At 55.0% G+C, this 22,457-nt stretch overlaps 1 protein-coding gene across 7 annotated transcripts in view; it reads right to left on the bottom strand.

Moving 5' to 3' along the window:
* RAP1GAP2 (RAP1 GTPase activating protein 2) overlaps positions 1–22,204 on the bottom strand; it is an 80,173-nt gene extending 57,969 nt beyond the window's left edge. For 2 of the 7 annotated variants that reach the window (XM_075113016.1, XM_075113018.1), the window contains exons 1-2: positions 4,463–5,576; positions 4,147–4,182 (exon numbers count right to left, since the gene is read on the bottom strand). In XM_075113016.1, coding sequence (XP_074969117.1) covers positions 4,147–4,182; positions 4,463–4,737 — 311 coding nt within the window. In that variant the 5' untranslated portion in view covers positions 4,738–5,576. Of the gene's footprint in view, positions 1–4,146; positions 4,183–4,462; positions 5,586–8,258; positions 8,764–18,491; positions 18,580–22,128 lie in introns of those variants that run through there. The other 5 variants (XM_075113025.1, XM_075113024.1, XM_075113019.1 and 2 more) reach the window with 5 other exon arrangements.
* Positions 22,205–22,457: the final 253 nt, after the last annotated feature.

Below are 22,457 nucleotides of genomic sequence, written 5' to 3'. Positions count from 1 at the left end.
CTTTCCCACCTTTATCTTCCACCACTGCTCCCATCATCAGATGAGCATCACATGCTTTCATGTGAATTTTAGCTGTACACACACACTGACACCCAGTAATTGGTGTACAAGGCTCCTCTGTTCCACAGAGACATGATTATTTCATTGCTGTTTTTGCTTTAAAAGGCTAAACCACGAGGTGACCCTCTGCCTAAAGGTGGGCCTTTTTTTAATTGTTTGGTTTGGGGTTGTTTTTTTTTTTAAATACTCTGTGGTTTCTCAGTACATCCAACTGGTAATACCAAAGAGAAAATAAGCAGAGCACAGAGGGCTACAGAGCCAGCAGCAGGCAAAGGGCTGGCTAACGTCCCATGTGGGACATCGCCTGACCAGCTCATTCCCACAAAGTCCAGCTGGACGGAGGAGGAAGGTCCCCACGGGTTCATACCCATTGCACCTTCCCACCTCTGGTGTCCCCAGTACAAGGATTTCCTGAGGCAGAGGGGGCTCGGGGGTCCCTGCCTGGCTCCTTGGGACCCCTGCACTTGCAGTGCTGTGCCCAGGGTTACCACAAGGCAGCTGTGAGAAGCAAACAAACTCACTAGGCAAGCTCATCTGGCTGGGGCTGATTTTTGATATGCAAAGATCCTTTGATAGGCTGATGTTTTCCTCCAGGGCGACCTCCCCACTTGGGAAGTGGGTTTAGCCGCCAACTGGCTCAGCTCTTCCCTTCCCCGCAGCACGACCTGACATCACCCTCCACCACGTTTTGTAAGTTCTGGATGAAGCCATGCCCCAAGAGGAAAGAAGGGCACCACAGGAGCACCCCACAATCCCCGAGACACTGCTAGCTTTCTGCAGAAACTTGACGTGACACAAGAAAACACCAGCACCAAGCCAAGGTTTAGAGGGCTGCTTCTGGATGTGACATCCCTTTTGCCAGCCTGGGGGGTTCAGCTGCCCCCAGCACTTTCCTACAAAGCAGGTAAGGAATAATAATAAAAAAAAACCCCACCAGAAAAACAGAGATCATGACGGAATTGGTCCATGCCAAAATCCTGAGTCCGCACATGCCAAAGCCCATTCACTGCACAAGTGCCTCGGTCTCCGTCTCACAGCACCCTGGGGATGGCCCCGGCCCCTCTCTCAGCACCCCAGCCCTGCAGCACCAGCTTCATGCTGCCACCCTGGGGACATGCACCCCCCAAAACCAGCAAGCGGCGTATTTCCAAGCCTTCGCCCAGATTCTCCATCCCCCATACACTGCCTTTGGGCAGTTTGCAAGGCTTCCCAAGAGCAGCCCCCAGCCACGCAAGCCCCAGCTCTCCAAAGCAGCCCATGGCTCCCCATGGCAGCCAAAAACCCAGCTCTCTCCTGCCCCAGAACAACAGTTTTTGAGAGCCAGGAACTGCCCGTTGCCAGCTGCACATTTAAACCCGGAGTGGTGGGACCGGGCACACGAGCTCCCCGCTGGAGAGCTGATGCTTCCAGGCTCTTCTGCCCCAGCAGGGCATGGGCAGAGCTCCCAGAGGCAGAGCCAGACCCAAACTCACCAGAGCTTCCTGGGCATTTTGGAGGCTGAGCAGCAAACGTGGCCGTTCAGCAGCAGCTGCCCGGGGATGCTTGGTCCTCTGCAGCGCCTTTCCTGCCTGAGTGTGGTACCTCCCCACGCTGCCTGTCACCAAAGGGGACAGCCAAGCTCCTGTCCGTGATGCCAGGGCTCCCCATCCACCGCCTCTCCTCTGACACTCCCACTCCGCAATGTCTACTCATTCTCTCCGGTTCTGAGTCCCTCAGACATATTCATGGTTACCATAGGAACTAATAAAACCCAAATTAAAAAAGAAAAAGGAGAGACAGACAGAGGGAAAACTGTTTTGATGCTCTGGTGCCACCTGCATGTGCAAGTTTATTATGACGAACTACAAGAGCAGCAGGCAGGGGAGCATCCCGCAGCCCAGCCTCATGCTCGCACCCTCCCGCTGCAGCACTTGGTTCCACTGAATACCAGCTTTGCACAGGACCTGGCCTTCACTCTCACCCCTGAGAGCCCACTGAGATGCAGAGACCACTGCTCCCCTCCACCACGCTCTCCCAGGACGGAGGGGCTTGATGCTACCCCAGTGAACAGCCCTCACACTGGATGAGAGGGTCCAGCTCAGGCACGGGCTCCTGTGCCACCCTAGCCTCACTGGGACCCCTCTGCAGCCAAAAGCTCAGGGCCACATTCACCAGCACAAGATATTCCTCCCCTGCCAGGTTTCTGCAAGTCAATATTGATGTTTGCAGCATGCACAAGGCTTCGTGAAGTGCTCCTTGGCTTGCAGAAAGCAGCTTGTCTTTTTGTTAACAAGTTATACAGTGAAGAAAATTGCCTACGCCTGGTCTCTTAGCCAGAAGGCTGCAGCAGTAATAAGAGGGTGTTAGAAAACCAAAACTATTTTTTTTTTTTTTTAAAAAGCTTTTACAAATATCTAGTGTGGCTTTGGCTGGGCCCCAATTACAGAACCATTTAATGAAGCAATCTGTCCACAAACCAGAAGCGTTATGAGGCTGTGGAAAGCATTAGCTGCAAATAGTGGGCATAAAACAACTCCAGTGGATGCTCATTGAATGCCGTGACCGAACCCCCTCCTCCGGCCAGGGCAGGAGGGAGGGGGAGAAACGTGGCCCCAGACCCTCACCTCCACCCAAGCAGGAGGGCAGCAGTGTGCCCCATGGCACCGACACAGCGCTCTGAGCGCGGCACTAATTCACCAGCACAGTGGACAGCAGAGGTTAAATGATATTTCTGCAGCAAAACTGCTTCACAGGCCCCAAAACAAAATCAGGGCACAGCATACAGCAGCGTCCAAGAAGCAGTTAAATCCTTCTCAGCTCGATGGGAAAAGGAAAGTCTACTGAGATTTCCCTTCACTCCCAAAAGTGGTAAACATTGATTTAAACTTCTCATCAGTTCAGCAAAAACCTGAGCATTGAGCTTAGCAGCAGCATTTCTATTGTGCTATTTAGAATGGGCATTTGCAGGCTCATTCAGGCAGCAGGTTCCCCCAAGGCTTTCTATATACTTTTCCATTAATGAATAATTTGCACAAATAATGATTATAGAGGGAAACTGCATGAGCTGTTACCCATACACATTATCCTGAGCTCGAGGGAGGCTTGGCCAGAATATTTCTATATTAGCACACGGTTATGCTGATAGTGCCAGAGATGTGCATGCGCTTGCAACGGAACACCCCCGACTCAGGGAGCTTATCCAGAAACCGGAGAGAGGGGAGGATCCACAGCAGTGCAAGGGAAGGGATCGGTCCCCCCGGTCACACAGCCAGAAGGACAAGGCCTGGTAGGAATGGGAGGCATGTCCCAGAGAGCTGTAAGCACCGGGAGTACAGCGAGCATCGGTACCACCCTCTCAGCCATTTCTCTCTTGCTCTTGCCCGTCCAGTTGATAACATTTTCCAGCAGGGGTGGTGACCCCACACACCTCGCTCCATCACAGAGCAGGGTCTTGCCCAGCAGCCGCTTCACCAGGAGCCATACAGCCGGCACTGCCAGCTTTCAGCAAGTCCATGAGAAACCTGAGGTGGACCCACTAAGTAACACCACCACCTCACGGACCCTCCTGGGTCCAAGAACATCTTCACCCCTCCAGAGCAACACCTAGAGCCCCTACAGTGGCATGGGAGCAGGAGCTGGGTAACAAGCACAGGCACCCCTTAGCCCACCAACACCCACCCCCCTTTCCAGACTGCAAGATTCAAATACAAAACAAAAAACACCCAGACTTCACTGAATTTACAGCCAGAAGCTTGGTGGCAGCCCACGCTGCCGATTCTCACCTTCACCCCTCCCAAGGCAGGGCTGGTGCCCCGTGAATTGCACCGTGCATGCCTTGACCCACTGATCATACAGCGATAGTGTTGTTGCATTTATTACAATCACCCAGTGCCTGAATCACCTTGGACTTGACAGGAGAACACGCTGTGTGACATGCACAAACACGTCTCCAGGAATGGGTAGGTATGGCTGGACTACCACTGCCCAGAGCTGGAACCGAGGCGGCCCAGCTAACAAGAAAACATCCTCCATACACAAAGACATCTCTTAGCACCACGTATCTCACAGGGAAATCACTTTACGTGAGAGAAGAGTGCGGGTACTCACTTGATCTTCAGGCTGGCGAGCATCGTCTTGTCGATCCTAGGGAAAAAGCAGAGGAGCATGTTACTGCGGGCACAGGGGGCTCTGGGCGCAGATGGGAGGGCTGTCCCTGCTCCCAAATCAGGTACCGGGGGCTGCTGGCAAGCCCAACCGCAGCATCGCCTTCAGAGGTGCCATCGGTCTGGCTGACACAACAGTCACCACAGAAAGACTCGATCAGAAAACAAGATCAACCAAAATTTAACCCAGACTTAAGCCTGGCAGCAAGTAAAACAAAATCTCCCCACTTATTTCCTGGGGGGGGGGGTTGCCTCCCCACCTGAAATGCCAGAGGTTAACCGGGCAGTATAGGAGGACGTTTATCCATGTCCAAACTCTCTCCAAACCTCTCACAAAACACATATTTAAAGACAACAGACCTGTGACAAACCCGACACACTGGGAAGATGACAGCAAACCCTGCAAACCTGACCCTGCAGCATTACAAGAAGCCCAGTCCAATGGGGAAGGAATAGGGATACAAGGAGGTGCAGGATTTTCATACCTGGCCGGTGGCTGCGTGAGCTCAGGCTCACCCAGGCAGGGCTGCGCCATCCCCGCCCAGGCAGCAGCCACTGACTTACCCTCCTACTTACCCCCTTACTCACCCGCTGCTGCTGCGAGCGCCCGCACACCGGCCGAGACCCCCAGGCGGAGGGAACAGAGAGCAGCCCCATCACTCCCAGCACCGGCCGCTTACACATGGCCAGCAGCCCCAGCAGTTTCACTTACTTATTTGGCACCATAAGTAAGTGCCTATCTCCACAGAATCGTTGTGGTTAAAGTCATATTAATATGAATTAATGCAAACCATAGTAATGTCTCAAAACGCAAAATTATGTCTTTTGGCAGTCATTGCAAATGCTCTGTTATCTGCCACACAGAATTAATTACACATCTCTAAAACAAAAAAAAACCACAAACAAAACAAACACCAACAAAAATCCCCGAAAAAAAAAAAACCACTTGCTCTGCACTGCGATCACAGAGGCACGGCAAGGCTGCAGAAATGCAGTTTCCCCTCTACTCTCAGCTTTACCTCCCTCCGCTGCCTGGTTGAACTTCTCTATGACAAGGAGGCTGCACCCCTGGGTGACGCAGTGGGGCCGGATCCCCGGCACGCCGTGCCACAGGCTGAGCCAGCACCGGGGCAGACACAGCAGGAACCCCACGTGGGGCATCCCCGCTCCCCACGGGCAGGGGCAAAGCCACCCTGCAGACCCCAGGGCCTCCTGCCCACCCTGCCTGCACACACCATCACCCTTCCCTGGGTCCCTCTCTTGCTCAGCCCGACATTGCACTCACAAAACCCCAAGGCCGTGGGAGCTTCGTCCCAGGAATTTCCCCCAAACAGTCACTCCCATGCTCCACCCCAGAGAGCTGGCATGCTAATGCTCCTAAAAATAGACCCAGGGCACCCGCTATTGTCACTTAATACTTAACAAGCCTGTCCACAGGCCTTGTTGATCATTAAATCAAGTTGAACATTAAAGCATGCTGGTGTAAATAGCTGTTGCCAAACTCGGTGACAGATGCAAATGAGCCGCAGGGACAGTGGGTGGCTGGTGCAGCTCCTGCAGGAGCCATGCCAGAGCGGGGAGCTGCGCTGAGCGGTTTCATCTGGAACCGCAGGAAGAAAAATCGGTTGCTGTTATTTGGCCTCTTGGAGAGAAGGGGAAAAAAAAAAGCAACAAAAAAAAAGAAGAAACACACAAGAGAAAACCCTCTGCTAGAGAAACCGCAGTTGCAATATGACTAAGTTATGAGAGCCACTTCATCAGGCCCTGCCCTGCACCCCTTCCCAAGGTGGGGTGAAGTGAAACAACACACGCCCCGGTCCAGCCTCCTACCCTGCACACCCCAGCACGGCCCTGGGGCTCCCTGAGTCCCGGCAGCACCAAAGGGGGTGTCTCCCACCACTGCTGCCAAGAGCAGCGCCCAGGGGAAAGGAGCAGCTGACAGCAGCTGGGTGCCGATGGCCCTGGAGGAGAGGGGAGGAGGCTGGCACCTGTATCGGTCATTGGGGCCCCGGCGAGCGAGGAAGGGGGTGCAGGCAGGAGGCTGGGGTGGCAACTGCCAGGGTTGCACATGCCATGGCTTTGCATCACCTGCGATGTGCATCCCTACATCCAAGAGTGGCAGCACGGTGTCTGCTGCCCCAGGACAAGCACGCTCATCCCAAGACATTGCTGGCAGCAGATACAGCTGGTAGCCGGAAAAAAACCCATTTACTCCCCAGCAGAGGGTTGAAAATAGCGATTGCAGCTACAGACAGCAGTGGCTGGGTGTGCCCAGCCACCCCACGCTCGGTCCCCACAGGAAGGGTGTGTCAGCCGTGGGACCGGGCAGCCGTGAGAAAACGTAGATACAGGTACAGGGCTGCAGAAGGTCCCTTCCTTTCCAGTAAACACCCAGGGAAGCATTTTTTCAGCTGTGCACAGGACTATCCGGGCAACGCACGACTGCAAAGGGTGTCTTCCCTAGGGGTCCCCAGAGAGAGGTGAGCCAACCCCTCTCGGGAGTCTCCCCCGCAGAACACAGAGAGCAGGGCTCCCCCCATGTCCGCTAGTCTGTCCTTCTCACTGTGCAGACACTGATGCTGATATCTAAAGGAAAGCCCGCACCCCGCTTCCCCCCATCCCAGACTGTGATGGCAGCACAGCTCCCTAACAGCCAGCAGACCACATTTTCCTGTGTGGCTCTCCGGCCCGTGGTTGTCTTTCCCCTGCAACTGCCAAAGCGCAGAAAGAAAACAACTGAGCAAAGCCCAGACGGCCCCGAGTGCCCCAGCAAAGGTGGGTAACGGCTCCGCTCCATTGCGGCAGGAGGGTGTCAGCAGCAGCAGCTCCCGGGATGCCCCAGCGTGGTCGGGGCACCAGAGCCACTACTCCCAGTGGCAGCTGTGGGGCAACGCTGCCCAAGAGCTACAATTTCTCTCTGCCACAAAATGAGCCCACATTTCACAAAACTTATTTGTACAGAGGTTTATCGGAGTGCTTCCTTCCCATTTTTATGTAAAGAAAAACAGAAATCCAGCTGAGACAAAATGCTTGGCTTCACTAAGGCATCTACTTCTATTCCCAGGAGACTTTGCCGAAACCCTCAACAAGTTCGCTGCCATCCCACAACCCTCTCAATTACTCAACATTTCCCCCAGTAGGTTTCAAGCACCTACAAGCTCCCTCACCCCAGCACAAGCACTCCTCCCAAAGCCCCCAGGGCTCCTGGCTGCCCAGCCCCAGCCCCTACAGCCACTGTGGCACAGGGCAAGGAAGGCAGAGCAACTGTCTGCCCCAGCGTGAAACAGCCAAAATCATCACACAATTGCCAGTTTGGCCATCGGTTCCCCTGGCGTGATCACAGTCACAGAGCACAGACTTGGAACAAGCATAAAATACCTTAGAGAGAGGGAAACTGGAGGAAGGGCAGAGGGAGAACAGTGCCATTTTCTTAAACTATTTCCCTATAGATCAACACATCTTGGAGGGAAGGGTCACGAGAAGCAGACAGTCCTGCTGAACCTGGGATGCAGGCAGCGGCCGTCGTGCTCTGTGAAGGACAGATGGACCCAAGGAGGACAGCGACAGCCCTGGGAACCTGCCACAGACCAGGTGGGACCTCGCCGTGTGCACTACGAGGTGCCGAAGGTGGCTGTAAGCATCGCTGCCCGGGCAGAGAAGGAGCAGGCAGCGAGTCCTCAGCAGTGACAGAAAGGAGTAGGGAGAGAGCCACAGGACGCTCTTGCAGGTGACATGCACACGGGAGCCCACCACGAGCTCCTGGGGAGGTCCCCTCACTGCTTGGCACCCACGGGGCTCACAAGGGGCTGCTGGAGCACAGCAGCACCTGCTTGCCGAAGCTGTGCCGGGCTTCCCTGCAAGCATGGGGTGAAGAAGGTCCTTCCTGACTCCCACACGCTCCTGCTGGCATGGGGCAGCAGAAGGGGCTGTGCCGCGAGGGCACCATACCACAGCACTGCAAAGCTTCCTCCTTTGAGGCCGCGCAGGGAAGAAAAGCTCCTTGCATGGCACCACGCTCGCAGCAGCAAAGGGGGGATAGAAAGGAACGGCACCCACCAGCCATAGCCGCCGAAGGAGACGCTGCGCTTTCTGTGGAACATGGTGGCGGCTCGGTGCTGCCGGGGCGCTCCGGCCATGGGGGGATGCGGTGATGGGGTCAGCAGCACCCACGTGCCAGCTGCGCGGGCGACTGTCACGGCAGGCGCTTCCTGCTGGCGTGCACGGCACCGTGCCGGGGCGGGGGGACCCCAGCACCTCCCGGTCAGCTGCCCCAAGCACAGAAGCGCCTGCACACGCGCACACATAAACACCAGAGAAAAAAGCCATTTCCTTTTTTTTTTTTTTTTTTGTTGCCTCAGGCTTTTCACAACCTTACGCTGCAAATGTCGTATTTCTCCTAATGGCAGGAGCCACAGGCAGCACTGTGTGGGCAGCGTGGGCGTCGGGGCTGAGCATGGGCACAGTGTGACCCACAAGCATGGTGCTGTGGGGCAGTCCCCACCCTGCCTACCAGCCTGGCCAGCTGCCGGGGCCCAGTGCAGAGGGTCACTGGTGGCAACACGGAGGCCTGCCTCCTGGGGCGGCTCGTCCCCCGGCTGTCCCCGAAACGGCAGGGCTGTGTTCATTGCACCCGGCTGGCTCCCTGCTAGGGGATCCACTGGACTGCCTCCCTGTGAGGGCATTCTCCGACTGACCTTCCAGTGCACTGGACTACAGGGGACATCCCACTAAAGGCATTAAACCTCAATAAGCAGAAATCCCATCACCTCATCTCTCATGGCACACAGATCCCCGGCTGCCCCAGAGCCCGGCAAAGCATCTCCCACCCACCCCCACGCAGCTGCAGCACGCAGGTTTTCTCTCCTCCAGTTCCCCAGCAGCTCCGTAATGCTGAAGTGTATGTCTGCAGCCTGACCACCACCGAAAACCCCGCGGTCCTTTAACAACCAGGCTTCAGAAATCCCATTTCAATGGAAATGCTGACCTCTAGCTGAGTATGAGCTTCCATCAATCAAAGTCCCAGAAAAACAGGCTGCCGTCCCCTGCGCTAGCCTTCAGACACTGCAGGGCACAGCAGAGCCTGTGGGGAGGCAAGCCTGGTGCTGGGGGCTGCACATGGTGCCCGGGGGTTGTGCATAACATCCAGGGGACTGGCTACCCCAGCCTCACACCTTCCACCTCCCCAGACGAGCCACCAGCACCTGTCTGTGCCCGCTCAGGCCTGGGCTGCAACAGGGGCTCACTGCCCACTGGTCAAAGTGAGGAGGAAGGGTGGGAACCCCAAGCACCCCTCAGCAGTCAGGGCAAGGGGCTGCGCTACTCCAGGACCTCAGTGGGACTCAGCACAGATGCTGTGGGCACAACACCAGAGCGGAGCCTCGCACCACAACCAGGAGGGGACGAGGTGCTCAGCCACGCATTGTCCACCATGCTCATGAGATACAAGAACCAAAAGCTCACTCCCCAAAGTCCCGGCAGTTCAAAGGCCCACAGAGAGCCTCCAACTGCCAAGGTCCTACCAGTTCAGCTACTTGAAGACTCACCTCTTACTCCAGTGATTTAAAATAATGCCCGGTGCACACAGAAAACAACCCCTTGACTTGGTGCCGCTGGGCAGTGCCTGGCTCACAGGGCTCCTAGGGAACTTGAGGCGGCTCTTAGCCCAGCACTCAGCACTTGCTGGAGTCAGACTCTCATCCAAGCACACAAATCCTTTAAATTGAGAGACATTTGGATTCTATCTGATGTGTGAAAGCAAGGGGGGGATAGGGAGTTGGAGAGAGAAATCAGTCAACTTGAGGGAAAAAGCTTGGGTTGAAATCCAGCTATTTCAACTCCTACTTTTTCTGCCCACAGCCACTCTCCTTAAAGGGGATGAAATGATGGAAATCCTTTGCATTTTAGAGCTCTTAAGGACATTTAAAAAAACTCCCAAACATGATGTGAGCTTGAAAGCCATAATTCAGGTACCATGAAATATTTGGAGCAGATATTTGCTTGGAGCACATTTGTTTCTGCCCTGCTCTACGTTAAAGCTCTGCATTGACAGCAGTGTGACATTATCCTCTCACTTCATCTTCCCCCAGGTCACGTCTTCCTTACACTCATAGCAGTTGATTTCTGCCCAGCTCTACTGAGCCGCTCACAATTTACATGCCTGAAAATAAAAGCAAGGAGCTTCCCTGCACGGCTGGGCTCTGAGTGCATCTGAACAACACCCAGCTGCTGCAGCTCCAGCGCAGCCCTGCACACGGACACGGGGTGGCAGGTAGCAACAGCAGCCATGAGAAGCATCAATCTATAGCTGGCATCACACCAGAAAACTTGGAGAGTCCCAGGAAAACAGCCAGCTCTTCATTTAAACATTTACTCTTGCAGTGCTCTAAGCACCAGTTACTGCATCTCGTTCTGCCACTTCAGTCCTTACGTGAACTCGCTGTTGTCAGAGGCAACATGAAGCAGGGAGGGCGACGGGGAGATGCGCAGCAAGGCAGGGCCAGACTCCCCTTTTAACAGGAGGTCATTACAGTCAGTAGGTCAAAATTACTCTGGCAGGTCTTCCTCACACCTCATTGGCATGACAGTTCTGCTAAATCACGAGTGATTGACATACCTCTCCCAGGATTTCAAAGTCCAGGAGGGCAGGAGCTCAAAATGGCCCCAGGAAAGTTGTCTCCATGTCCCACTGCCCAGGAGAGGTGTGAGGCAGCCCCCAAATGAAGACCACCTTGCCCCGCACCAGCAGCGCCAGCGCCTGGGGATGCCCGTGGCTGGTGGGGATGGAAGCAGAGCTCTCCCTGCTCCCCATCCCGACACATCTGGCAGCCCCCCAGGGCCGCGTCAGCCACCACAGATACAGGTCACAAGCAGCATTTGAACCAGGCAAAGGTTCAAAATATACCAAGGACCCAACTCCCCAGAAGCCACCAGCCTTCCTCCTCTCCAGGGTATCCCATCAGGGCCTGCCTAGGGCCACACCACCTGCACGGGAGTGCATCCAGAAATAGTTTGCCTGCAATGACATTTTCTCGCTTCACCTCTTCCCCCTGAGGTATTTCACACAGTTGGGCTCAAAAATGAAAGAAAAAAAACCCTCCTCCTTTCAGAGCAGACACAGCCAAATCATAACTGATCAGCCAAAATTAAGAAATAAAGGCCTGGGGGAGGATGCCTCCTTGGTACCATCTGCACCAGACAAAAATAACACTTCCCAGGGACCTCTGCCAGACCCAGGAGCCCATCACCCTGACCTACCCCGGCTGCGCTCCCAACACCAGCGAGCAGCCCCTGCCCCACGGGTACCAGCGGGGAAAGGGGTGCCACGCAGCTGGGGCAAGGAGCCACATTGTTAACAGCTAATTAATAAAACCAAACTCCCCTGGAGCACCAGGCACTCGCAGCTCCCTGGAGCAGCTCACAGGGGAGAGGTGCCCGCGTTTCGGCCAGCTCCATCGCGCCCCCCAACCAGGCACAGCAAAAAGAGCGAGAAAGAGGAGGAAGCGCGAGGCTGTGCCGATAGCAGTGTGCTGACAACGGCATGGCTTTAGAGCTTAGTGAGCACAAACTGCTGGGCTGCAATTCTGTTTATGAAAGGAAACACCCGCTAATTCTGCACGGCCCCGGCTCAGCTTTCCCACCACCTAACAGGGGACCACAGGGCTCAAACCTCCCCCGACATTACATCTGCAGCTGCCAGCAAGACCACAAAAACGAGGGCGTTCAAAGGTCTGTGCACCACAGCGCCAGTGAATGCATGAACTGGTGGTGCAGAAGAAAGAAGGGTCTGAAGGTACCTTCCTCCCAGGAGGCTGAAGGTGCTAGCCCGGTCTCCCGCAGACACGCCAGCTGCAGGATGGGTTAGCCAGGCCACCAGCCCCCAGGGATACAGGCACAGCCGCACAATTCTGTCCCCAGCTCCCTGCAGCATGGGACCCTTGGCGATGGAGCCAGTGCAGGCGGTACCTGCTGCTCCAGTCCCCGGGGGCTGCTCCGGGCTCTTGCAGCCGCCCAGCAGTTTAGGCAGACATAGAAATGTGAACCACCCATGAGGGGCTCAGCGCGGGCACCAGCACAGGGCCAACACTCTGCCTGCACGAGCCCTCGGCAAGGGTGGGCACTGCCCCTGCTGAGGGATGAGCAGCAGACGTGGGCAGAGGAGGGTGCTGGCACGGGTACCCAGCCATCTCCTCGGCAGTCAGAGCCCACACCGCAGAGCAGAATTAAGCCCAGGATGGCAGCATAATTCTTTCCTTTGTTACTGGGGCTAAGGGAGACTGATTGCACCATTAGTGCTTTAATATTGCATGCGGCACACTGAGGGTATTCATCTTTCTATTATGATTCTAAGGAAGGTTGTGGGCACCCAGAAATATTAGATTTTGTCCTGGCAGGAAGAACACGCTGTGCATATCATCAGCCTCAACGTACAAAGCAAAGGAAAACAGTGTCCGAATTAATTCTGACTCAGTGCATGGAATATTTTTAACAGTATTTTCTCCCCTTTATGGTGCTGCTGAAGTGAAATGAAGTGAGAAACTGAATGTGTTAAACAGCAGCTTCCCACAAGACCCAGCTTGCTCTCAAAGGTGGCTATTTACTGCTCAACAGCCAACAGGTCTGCAGCACTAACCAGCTGCCACGGGGGCTTCCTCAGCCCCAGCTCCTGCACTGGGGAGGGGGAATGCTGTTTGTCACCCAAGACATACGTGAGCTTCAGCTGAAGAACAGTAATGCTGAGGAGACCTTTCAGAGACCATAACATACCTCCGTCAGCCACAGAGCTGCTCATTGCAGGGGACTCCGTCACTGCCTCCTTCCAATCTGCCACTTTGCTCTTTAGGGACGGACGGCAGCCTGGGAGCTGAGCTGCACAGCCTGCTTATCTACAACCCGCTTGTTAAACTCATTAGGGAGGGCTCAGTACATCTGAGGTTTAACTGGGAGGATCAGCGTGCAGAATGGAGCAAGAATTGCAAACACATCCACACAGAAATGAAAAGCTAATTCCCAGCAAAACGTTCCACTGGCCAGAAAAAGAGAGAAAGTCCCAGCATATTAGCGGACTCCTTAAGAAAGGCAGTCCCTCTCCAGGTGCCCCTAACCCAAGGAACAGAAAACAGGGAGAAAAAGTGCACTGAACATGCCTGGGGAGAAGGACAGACTGTGCCTCCACCCTGGGCACTGAGGTTTTGTCTGGCCGATGACAAGGCTTGCTGGTCCGTGCACCAGCAGCACAGGAGAAGCAATGCACTACATCCCAGTGCAAGTACACATCCACTTTGTCCCCCGGAAGGAGCCATCAGCTACAGCCACCCTGGTTCCACCCTGCAGCCAGCTCTTGTTCCTGCAAGCACCGGGGTTTCCATGGGAGCCCCAGGAGCCACGGGTGCCAGGCTGTGGTCCCTGCTCTGGGGATGCTGAGGGGAGGCTGTGTTAGACCCCACAGAGCCCAGCCTGTGGAAAGCCCGAGTGCTGTGCTCACCCCATCCCGCACACTCTGCTCAGCTTTGGCTGGGAACTGCTGGACAGCCCGGTGGGGGCAAGGGGCAGCAGGGAGCTGGGGAGGGGTGGGCCAGCTCCTGCCCCTGCCAGGGTCTGCTGATCCCGCCTGGGGACATCAGAAACATGGCAATGGCAAGGATGAACCCTGGAGTCAGGGCTCCAAGAAGCCCATTTTCCACGCACGACATTTATGTGCCAGGGACAGATTCAGTGCCGAATAAGGCCCAAGAGTCTCCTCCTTCCAGAAACCAAGGTTATGCCCAGCCCACACTGCAGACCACGCTCCAGCTCCTCTTTCATGTTCTCAAGGCCATTTGCCACCGCTAACAGCTCACAGACTCATTCCTACCTCCAAAATCATCTGATTCCTCCTGGTCAGTTCTATGAAAATGGCTAAAAAACGGATCTCTGAGGAAGCCACTGCTTGAACTGCGACACATCAGACATGGTGACAGAGATACACGCACACCCAAGCTCAGACACTGCAGCCGGGCGCTACGCCATGAGCATTCCCAGTGGCTGGGGAGAGCCCTGCTGCACCTTGGGGACCACAGCATGCAGGAGGGGACCCCAGGAAAGCAACAGGCCCTGGCTGAGCCCCCCCCACCGAGTGCTGGCCAGGTGCCCGTGCTCCCCACGGCCAAAGACCCTGGCTCAGCTGTAGCTTTCAGGTTTCTAATGAGCTCTTGCGCTGCTGGCCTGAGCTGTACAGGGGATGTCGGAGAGACGGAAAGGTCGGATGACTCAGCCGCACGGGGCCACATCCAGCCCGGAGTGTCTCTGGCTCCTCTCCGCCCCCGTGAGCAGCGCTCTCACACTCCCCAGACAGCTCTTTGCACTCCACGAGTGGGTGGAGCTGGTGCGAGCCGAAGGCACTGGCAACAGCACAGCCAGCACCATAGCCTTTCACCCTGCCGAGACCCCAGGCAGGCGAGGACAGCCCCAGGCTGCACTGGATCTGCTCCAGGGTCACCAAGAGAAGTGGAGGAACCCGCTGGCTGCAGCAACTGACTGAGCCCCGCACAAGGGGGGGGCTCCTGTCTTCATACGCTTTGGAGCTGGGGAACCCAAGGCCCCAGCAGGATAAACCCAGCAGCCATTGCAGAGGAGAGAGGTGGTTCCTCCCCATGCATCTCTGGAGGCATCCCCACTCCACAAGTACCGAGACACACGAACACCTTTGGGCAGCAGGAACGGGGTAGCACCGCTCCTCACAGTAAAGTGATTTCTAAACCACGCAGTGGCTGCAGCCAGGCACCAGGGAGGTCTGATCCGTCGCCTAAGCAAGGCAGCTCAACGACCAGCAGAAACAGCCAAACTCTGATCAGCCAAGCTGGGGACCACAGAAAGGGCCATCCACAAGCCCCCATCACATACATCCCAGTGAACACTGGCAGTGGGTGGGAGCAGGGCTCTGGGACAAGGCAGCAAGGGCTGTGCTCAGTCTGGCAGAGACACAAATGCTTCAGTGGGACCACTGTGGAGGAAGACAAGGCCAAACTCTGCAAAGCCTGGCTTGGTTCAGGACAAAAACCATCAGCAGAAATGAATGTGTTTAACTGTTCCTGGGGCTGAAGTCTATCGATGCTAATTTGTCTTTTCTTTGCCATATCGATCTCTTTGCTTCCAGGCAGTGCAAGGGGGAGGCGAGGAAAGCCCAGTCCAGGCTGTACGTTCAGGAGCGAACCCCGCTCGCTGCCATGCAGAGCGACTCCCCATCCCTCCGAAGCTCGCTCTGCACACAGCATTGGAGGAGTCGGATACAACCCTCCAGGTCCCCAACTGGCCCCTTCGGGCCTCCCAGGGGTAGCTGGGTTTGCCGAGCACCCTGTGGCACTGAGAACATTGCCAGCATTCACATCTGGGACATGCACATGCTCTCTAGGTATCCAGCCTGACACACTGGTTTCTCCCAGCATCACACAACCCAGCTCTTTACTGCAGAGGGACACATCTTGTCTGATCACAGCACTATGTGCAGAAAGTCATCACACAGACCTCCAGGCTCATTAAATTCTTCTCAGCTCACTATGACTTTAACACACAGAGTTGCTTGTTTTCTCATTTTAGAGCTCTGTCATGCTAGCGAGGGGATGGAGTTGCCTAGAGGGACTCTTTAGGAAGAGCCTGTTCAAGCACACAGATTTTCTGTGTGTCTGTTTTCCCCAACAATGCCCCTTCCCATGCAAGTTCAGCCTGTGAGAGGATACTTCAACTGAGCAGCAGACACCCATGACCACACACACTGTGCCTCCCCCAAGGATCCAGCAGGGAAGTTTCCCTGCATCCCTTGCTCAGGATGCTTCAGAGACAGCCTTGCCCCAGGCAGGGCAGGCACTGCTGCCCTCAGCGTGCCCCCTCCCGTGCCCGGGGCAGCCCTGCTGCAGGCAGGCAGCTGGCCATGCCCAGTGCCAAGTCCCTGGGCACCATCACCATGGCCACCTGCACGCCCGCTGTGCATCCCGTACCGCGCTCCCCTGCTACTGCTGCTCCAAGGAGCAGAAGCTCATCGCCTGTTCGCCCGGGCACAGCAGGGGCTGGTGGAGGGAGGATGTGTTAGGGCAAAACCCAACAAAACCCCATTCCTGCTGGTTTTCACCTGTGTGTCCAGTCACCCACCGACCCAGGGATGGAGCCTGCCACACACCCACTCCAAGGGCCAGAGGCTCCCACAGATGGGGGACAGGCTGGTGCTGGCATGCAGCTGGACCAGAGGAACTGAAAAGCGTTTGGCCCAGATCACAGGACAAACTGGGGAGGGGGGGGGAGATGCTACTGCAGCCTATGAAGAAATTGTGGCGAGACAGAAAAAGAACTGCTTAAACTAAAAACCAGGGCTGGCAAAGTGTGGGGGTGGGAGGAAAGCATGGGTATGAGAGAGACCTGAACATGCTTTGGCTGGAAATTAGGAGGTTTCTAATCTTTAATACAAACAGTCTCTGGAACAGTTTCCTAATAACAGAAATAAAGGGAAAAGAAACCCTAATTGACACTCAGCACATTTATTAAGACATTACACAAGAGGGTACCTGCAGTAGCACGGAGCTGGGCTCAGCGAACCAGCATGTGCCCTCGCACCCTCCTCTCATGGGGGCTTCTCCTCACAGCCCACACCCTGCCCTGCTCCCCAGCAGCATATGGTTAAGCAGCAACTGCCTGAAGCCAAGACTTGCTGGCACAGGATTAGATTTAGGCAACAATAAGGTCTCAGATTCAAGGCCAAACTTGGACATGGTTCCATCTGAACATTGCAAACAAGACACGCAGGATTTGGACTCAAGCTTTTCAAAACCCCACCTTGCCAGTATCACCTATGTTTTTCCACCATTTTGGGTGGATTTTGAAAAAGCTGGGCTAGATTCAAATCAGAATCAAGAAACAGCCCTTTCTGGTTTGGCATCCAACTTGGAGGCAGATGTTAACTCTAAGCAGGGATTCGTCTGCCCCCATGAAATTGGAAAGAGGTCTGGGGAGAATGAGCTGTTTTTAGCTCCTGGAAAAAATGTCTCTTCCTACTGTTGCTGCTGAAGTCCTGTTCCTGTTTCCACAGCAGCCACTAATGACAACCAGAGCATCTGACTTCAGGTACACGACAGGCAACAGCAGCAGAGGGACCCTGTGAGCAGCCCCCAGGACCCCACTACCATAAGGATCCACTGAGCCATGAAGAGGAAGGAAGGATGATAAAACAAACATCAGCAAAGAAAAAAAGAGAGTTTTGCTGCTATGGTTATTGTGAGCTGCTCTTTGGGAGGAATCAGTAGCAGAGGGAGAAGGAAATGTCTGTTAAATCTGGTGTGTGCAGAAAGCAAGCCTGCTGGCTGGAATCACGCTTCTTGTTGAATCTGAATTTAGACTCCTTGGCATGTTTCCAACCCCCAATAAATCATGCCGTGTGAATAGATGTTATGTCCCTTGTGCTACTAAAACAAGTGGTCTTAAATAAAACAGCAGAGCCTGGAGTATGCAGAAGATGAGGAAATAAGGCAGTACCTGGCAGGATCCATCTCGCGTCCCGTATACACCAGGGATGCAGGCGACGTGCTCACGCAGCCCTTATCAGCACCACCGAGCTCGCACACCGGTTTACACCAGTGCTCTGCCCGCAGAAATGAGCGGGATAAAGATAAATGCTCTGCTGTGGCTCTGCCTTGTGAGCAGACATTATGCTGCTTGTCTGGTAGAGATAAGCTCAAAGAGAGAGGGGAGGAGGGTTACCCCGCAAACAGGGTGCTGGGTGCATAGAGAGGCTCAGAACAGCCTCCTTCTGTGCAACGCAAAAAAAAACTGGGGCCCCTCAGCAAAGGAGGTGCCCTGCAAAGGCAGGACCGTAATCCCTCGCAGCCCTGCCGGAGAGCCGCTCAGAGCAAGCACTAACGCCACGAACCCCCCCAGAGACATCGGAGCAGAGCACTGAAAAAACATTTGGAGGTTGTCTCCTCTGAATTTTCAATATTTAACGTAAGCCTTGGCAACCACCACACCGGTCGCACCGGGGCACGGCTCCCACGTTCCCTGTCCCCAAGCCCCCGACACACAAAGCCTACATGCCTGAAGTAGTCACCGCGTATTTAAAAGCGGAGAAGCTGAGAATTGTAAAGCACTTCAACAATAGATCTTCCGGCTCTGCCTCACATTTGCAGCCCATACAGGGTAAAAACAAGGACAAATACAGACTTAAATCTTTTCTGTTAACAGCTTACCCCGGATATTTATGTTCGCGCTATTTCAATACCGCTATATATCGCGACTGCAGTTCGGCTGTGGCAAGGCTCAGAAGCATCTTACCTTGCTTTCCTCGCTGTTCTGTGTTGCAAAGCAGCGGCGGCGGCTGTGAGCCCCGGCGCGGGGAGGTGCGGAGCAGCGCTCTCCCAGCCCCGCAGCCGCAGCTACCGCATCCCCCGCTCCCGCGGAGCCTGCGCCGGGCGCTGCGCACCCGCGGGCCCCCGCGCCCCCCGGCTGGCCTCCGGCACAGCCCATCGGGGGGGGGGGGCCGGGCCAGAGCCGCCCCCCTGCAGCCCTGCCTGCTCTGCCCTGCAGACACCCTCCCCCCCCCCCCGGCTTCACCCAGGCAGGGGGAGAGGAGGCAGCGCTGCTCAGGAGAGGTGTGTCAGCAAGCTGGAAACTGCGTCCCTTTCTTGGGGGGAAGGAAAGAATACAAGGCTCAAGGTGTAATGGGCTCCTGGGCAAGAGTTATTCACCGGGGGACTTTGGTAGCAATCGCTGGAGCAACAGAGCGGTGGCACAGGCTGCCCAGAGAGGCTGTGGAGTCTCCTTCCCTGGAAATATTCAGAACCTGCCTGGATGCAGTCCTGCGCACCCTGCTGCAGGTGTACCTGCTCAAGCGGGGGGGTTGGATGAGATGATCTCCAGAGGTCCCTTCCAACCCCCGCCATTCTGTGAATACCCGCTAGCAAAAGCTGAGGATCTTGCCCATTAAACCTGCCTGGGGCTTCTACAATGAAAGGGCTGTTTTTTGAAAAAAACAACTAGAAAATGGAGCGACCCCCTTTGGATTCAGCTTTGAAAGCATACTTCAGTGTTACATGTGAGCCCCTTCATCTGTTACTGCTGAATTAAAAACAGACACAGACCAGACGAAAGAAGAGCTTCCAGGGCCAAAATCCGGACCCACTGAAAGGAAAGGCACCATTTCCATTCCCACTAACAGGCCCATCCTTTCTAGCTCACGGGGCACCTGCCCCAGCCCCACACTGCCATCACCCAGCAGAGCCCAAAGGATGAGCCTGCACCACAGAGCTCAGCCCGGTTGTCGCAAGCTGCGTCGCTTTGGTCCCACTCCTTCCTGAAAAGATCCAGTGAAACCAATGTAATTCCCTTCTTTTGGCAGCCCTGAAATCTGTTTAACAGCACTAAACATCGATGCAGGGGACTCAGCTACTGAAGGCGCTCAGGGCTGAGCTGGGCAACCTGCTGCACCCCACGCTGCTCCCCGGCCGGCTGCCTTCATGCTGCCTGGTCCCTGCCAGAGCACGCCAACAGGCAGCACACACGGCATGGCCAGGCCAGCGCTCACACTGGGTGACCAACAGCCACATGCCTCTGAAACCGTCACAGTCTCTTGCACCCAGGTTTGCTCTGTGTTGCAAACCGCACCACCACGGACACCGTGTTGCTCCCTGGCAGCGGGCAGCTGCACAGAGCTGCTGAAACCTTGCCGTGTCAAAGGAGAGGCCCATCCCAGCCAAAGCAGCTCTGCCAGCAGCAGCGTGACTGCTGCTTCCAAATACAACACTCTGTGTTGGGGCCACAAGGGCAAAACCAACCCAGCTGTGTGAAAAGCCATAGGAAACAGGAGCCATGCTCTCATCCATCTATGAAGTACTGCTCAAGTGGGACCCATGAGTACATTAATGTGGACAAATAACAAAAATAATAAAATACACCTGTTACATTAAACCCCTCCAGCAGATCAGTCATCCTCTTGCTCAGCTGTGTCACTACCATTAGGGAAAGAAAAAGCAGCAAGTGCAAAATACAGACAGTGATCTGACTAATGTGACAGATAAATAATGTGACAGCCTGAAATGCCACAGAGCACCCCGGTGCCAGAATGCCACCAGAGGCACTAAAATGTCCCCTAGCTGAAGCCTCCACAGCAACACATTGCAACTGAGATGAGCATCAGTACTGGGAGGTGGGCACAGCTGCCCACTCACCGTGCCCCACTCCCCACCTGCCAGCAGCGACACACCATGCCAGGAGGATGCAGGAGGCCTCGCTGCTGCCAGTAACAAACAAGGGGCTTAAAGACAGCAACACATCCCCATCGGGGCTTCCTCCTCGCCCCTGTCCCATGGAGCTGCTGCTGAAGCAAATGGCCCACTGCAGGGGTGCAGCAGGCACTGCCTGAGTGGGCTGCTCTCCTGTCTGCTTGTACAGTCAGACTTAGACAAACCTGGGACTTGCTGAGCTGGGGTTTGCACTTGGGCTGCCCTGGGCAGCAGCCCCAGCTGCCATCTGGATAAAGATTTTATGCCCTCGAGAAGGATGCAGGCACCATTCATAACTGGCTACTAATGTCCCACACATTAGTCCTACCAGACTTCTCCAGGTAACTTCCCAGCCTAGTGGGAAATCAAACAAATCCAGTGGAATTAACCCCAATGATACTCAACATTAATTATAAATGACATTACACACATTTAAGTTTTACCCCTGATGCATTTATATCATGCAGCGTGTGGGATTAACACAGCCTTTGATAGCAATTTGCAAAAAATAGTTAAAATCAATAACCAGCATGGTAATTTCAGTTTTTGGAAAGCCTCTCCAGCTGCAGGTGGATGAATCGCTGTCTCGGGAAGCAGCCAGCTGTGGCACACACCATGGCTCCCCTTGAGGAAAGTGGGGCACCTCCCTCCCGCTTCTAGAAATCCCTTCTAGGTGTGGACGTCACCTTCGCTCCTTCTCCCCGCGAGCACAGCAGGGCCTTCCCCACCCAGCCCCGGGGGATCTGCAGCACCATCCCACCCAGACACCCCTCACCCTGCAGGCAGCCTCCAAGAGCACCCACAGCCCTTCCCTGGCCTGGGAAGGGGCTCAGCCCAGGCAGCCCCTGCTCCCCACAGAGAGCTGTGTGTTTCAGGCACCCTTTACCTCCCACTGTTATTCTGGTACATGTTGATTCCAGGGAGATAAATACTTCAGGACTTAAAGGGCTCTCAAAGCAAAACTGCTGCTGAAATAAAGAGGGAAAAGCTTTTAGCCACGCAGCCACCCAGGGACTCGGGTGTTTCAGTGCTCTTAACAGGCAGGAAAACAGACACTGCACTATATGTGTCTTGAGGCCCGCAAGGCTTTTATGTTAATGGCGTTTTATAACTAAACACTGGGATCCGAACCGACAGCGATGCATATGCATCAGCAGGGAGAGCCATGGCACATGCCAGGATGTGGCTCCGAGACATGTTCTCAACAAGCTGTGAAGGGGAGAGTTTAAGCAGCAAATTAAATCAGGGTATCAGAACAAATATTTTCCAGAGATTGCTTACAGTTGGGAGATACGCAGCCCCTGGCTCCCAATTTATTTTTTAAGTAAATCTCAAGTGTGCTACATGCATAAAGCAGGTCCTCGAAAGATTGTGCGCTTGATGAAAAACATGGGGGTTTTAAAAATAAAAGTTTGGGGAGGCAGTCAGTAGTTTGTCCTTCCCACTGCTTTAAACCAGAGGGGTGCTTACGCTACGTTTGCAGCTCCTGGCTGCAACCCCTGCATCTGGAACCTTACTTTTAAGTGAAATACAAGACACTCGGATAGTCACAGGGCTCCAGAGACAGGCTGAGGCTCAGGAGACACACATCAAAACCACGAGGACTCATAACAGAGGAAGCTGCCAGCAACACTGGCAGGGGATGTGCTCCCCACAGCCCCTGGGTCCTGTACCCGCTGGCCCCCCCTTACCTGCTGGGTGAGCCCAGGTCCGCCCGGCTGACGATGCGGTGCTGGTGGGGTGAGTACAGCCACTGGAAAGCCGTCAGCGTCCTCTCCTCAATCCGAAACCGGCCTTCTCGCACATACCTAAAAATAACAGCAAGAGAGACTGAAATATTTATTAGCATGGGATTGTGGAGAGGGAGCTGCAGGACATGGAGAGCAGAGCAGCTGGCTCAGCAGCGCTGCTCAGAGCTGCAAGTCCAACACCACCACTAACATGTTCCTCAGTGGAAGCACTAAAACGACGTTACAGCCCCATCTGTCTGCATCCCTGCACCACCCCTGCCCATCAGCAG

The sequence above is a fragment of the Phalacrocorax aristotelis genome, chromosome 18 (assembly GCF_949628215.1).
Source record: "Phalacrocorax aristotelis chromosome 18, bGulAri2.1, whole genome shotgun sequence".
In the NCBI taxonomy this organism is placed as follows: domain Eukaryota; kingdom Metazoa; phylum Chordata; class Aves; order Suliformes; family Phalacrocoracidae; genus Phalacrocorax; species Phalacrocorax aristotelis.
This window is presented reverse-complemented; position numbering and strand designations above follow the sequence as displayed.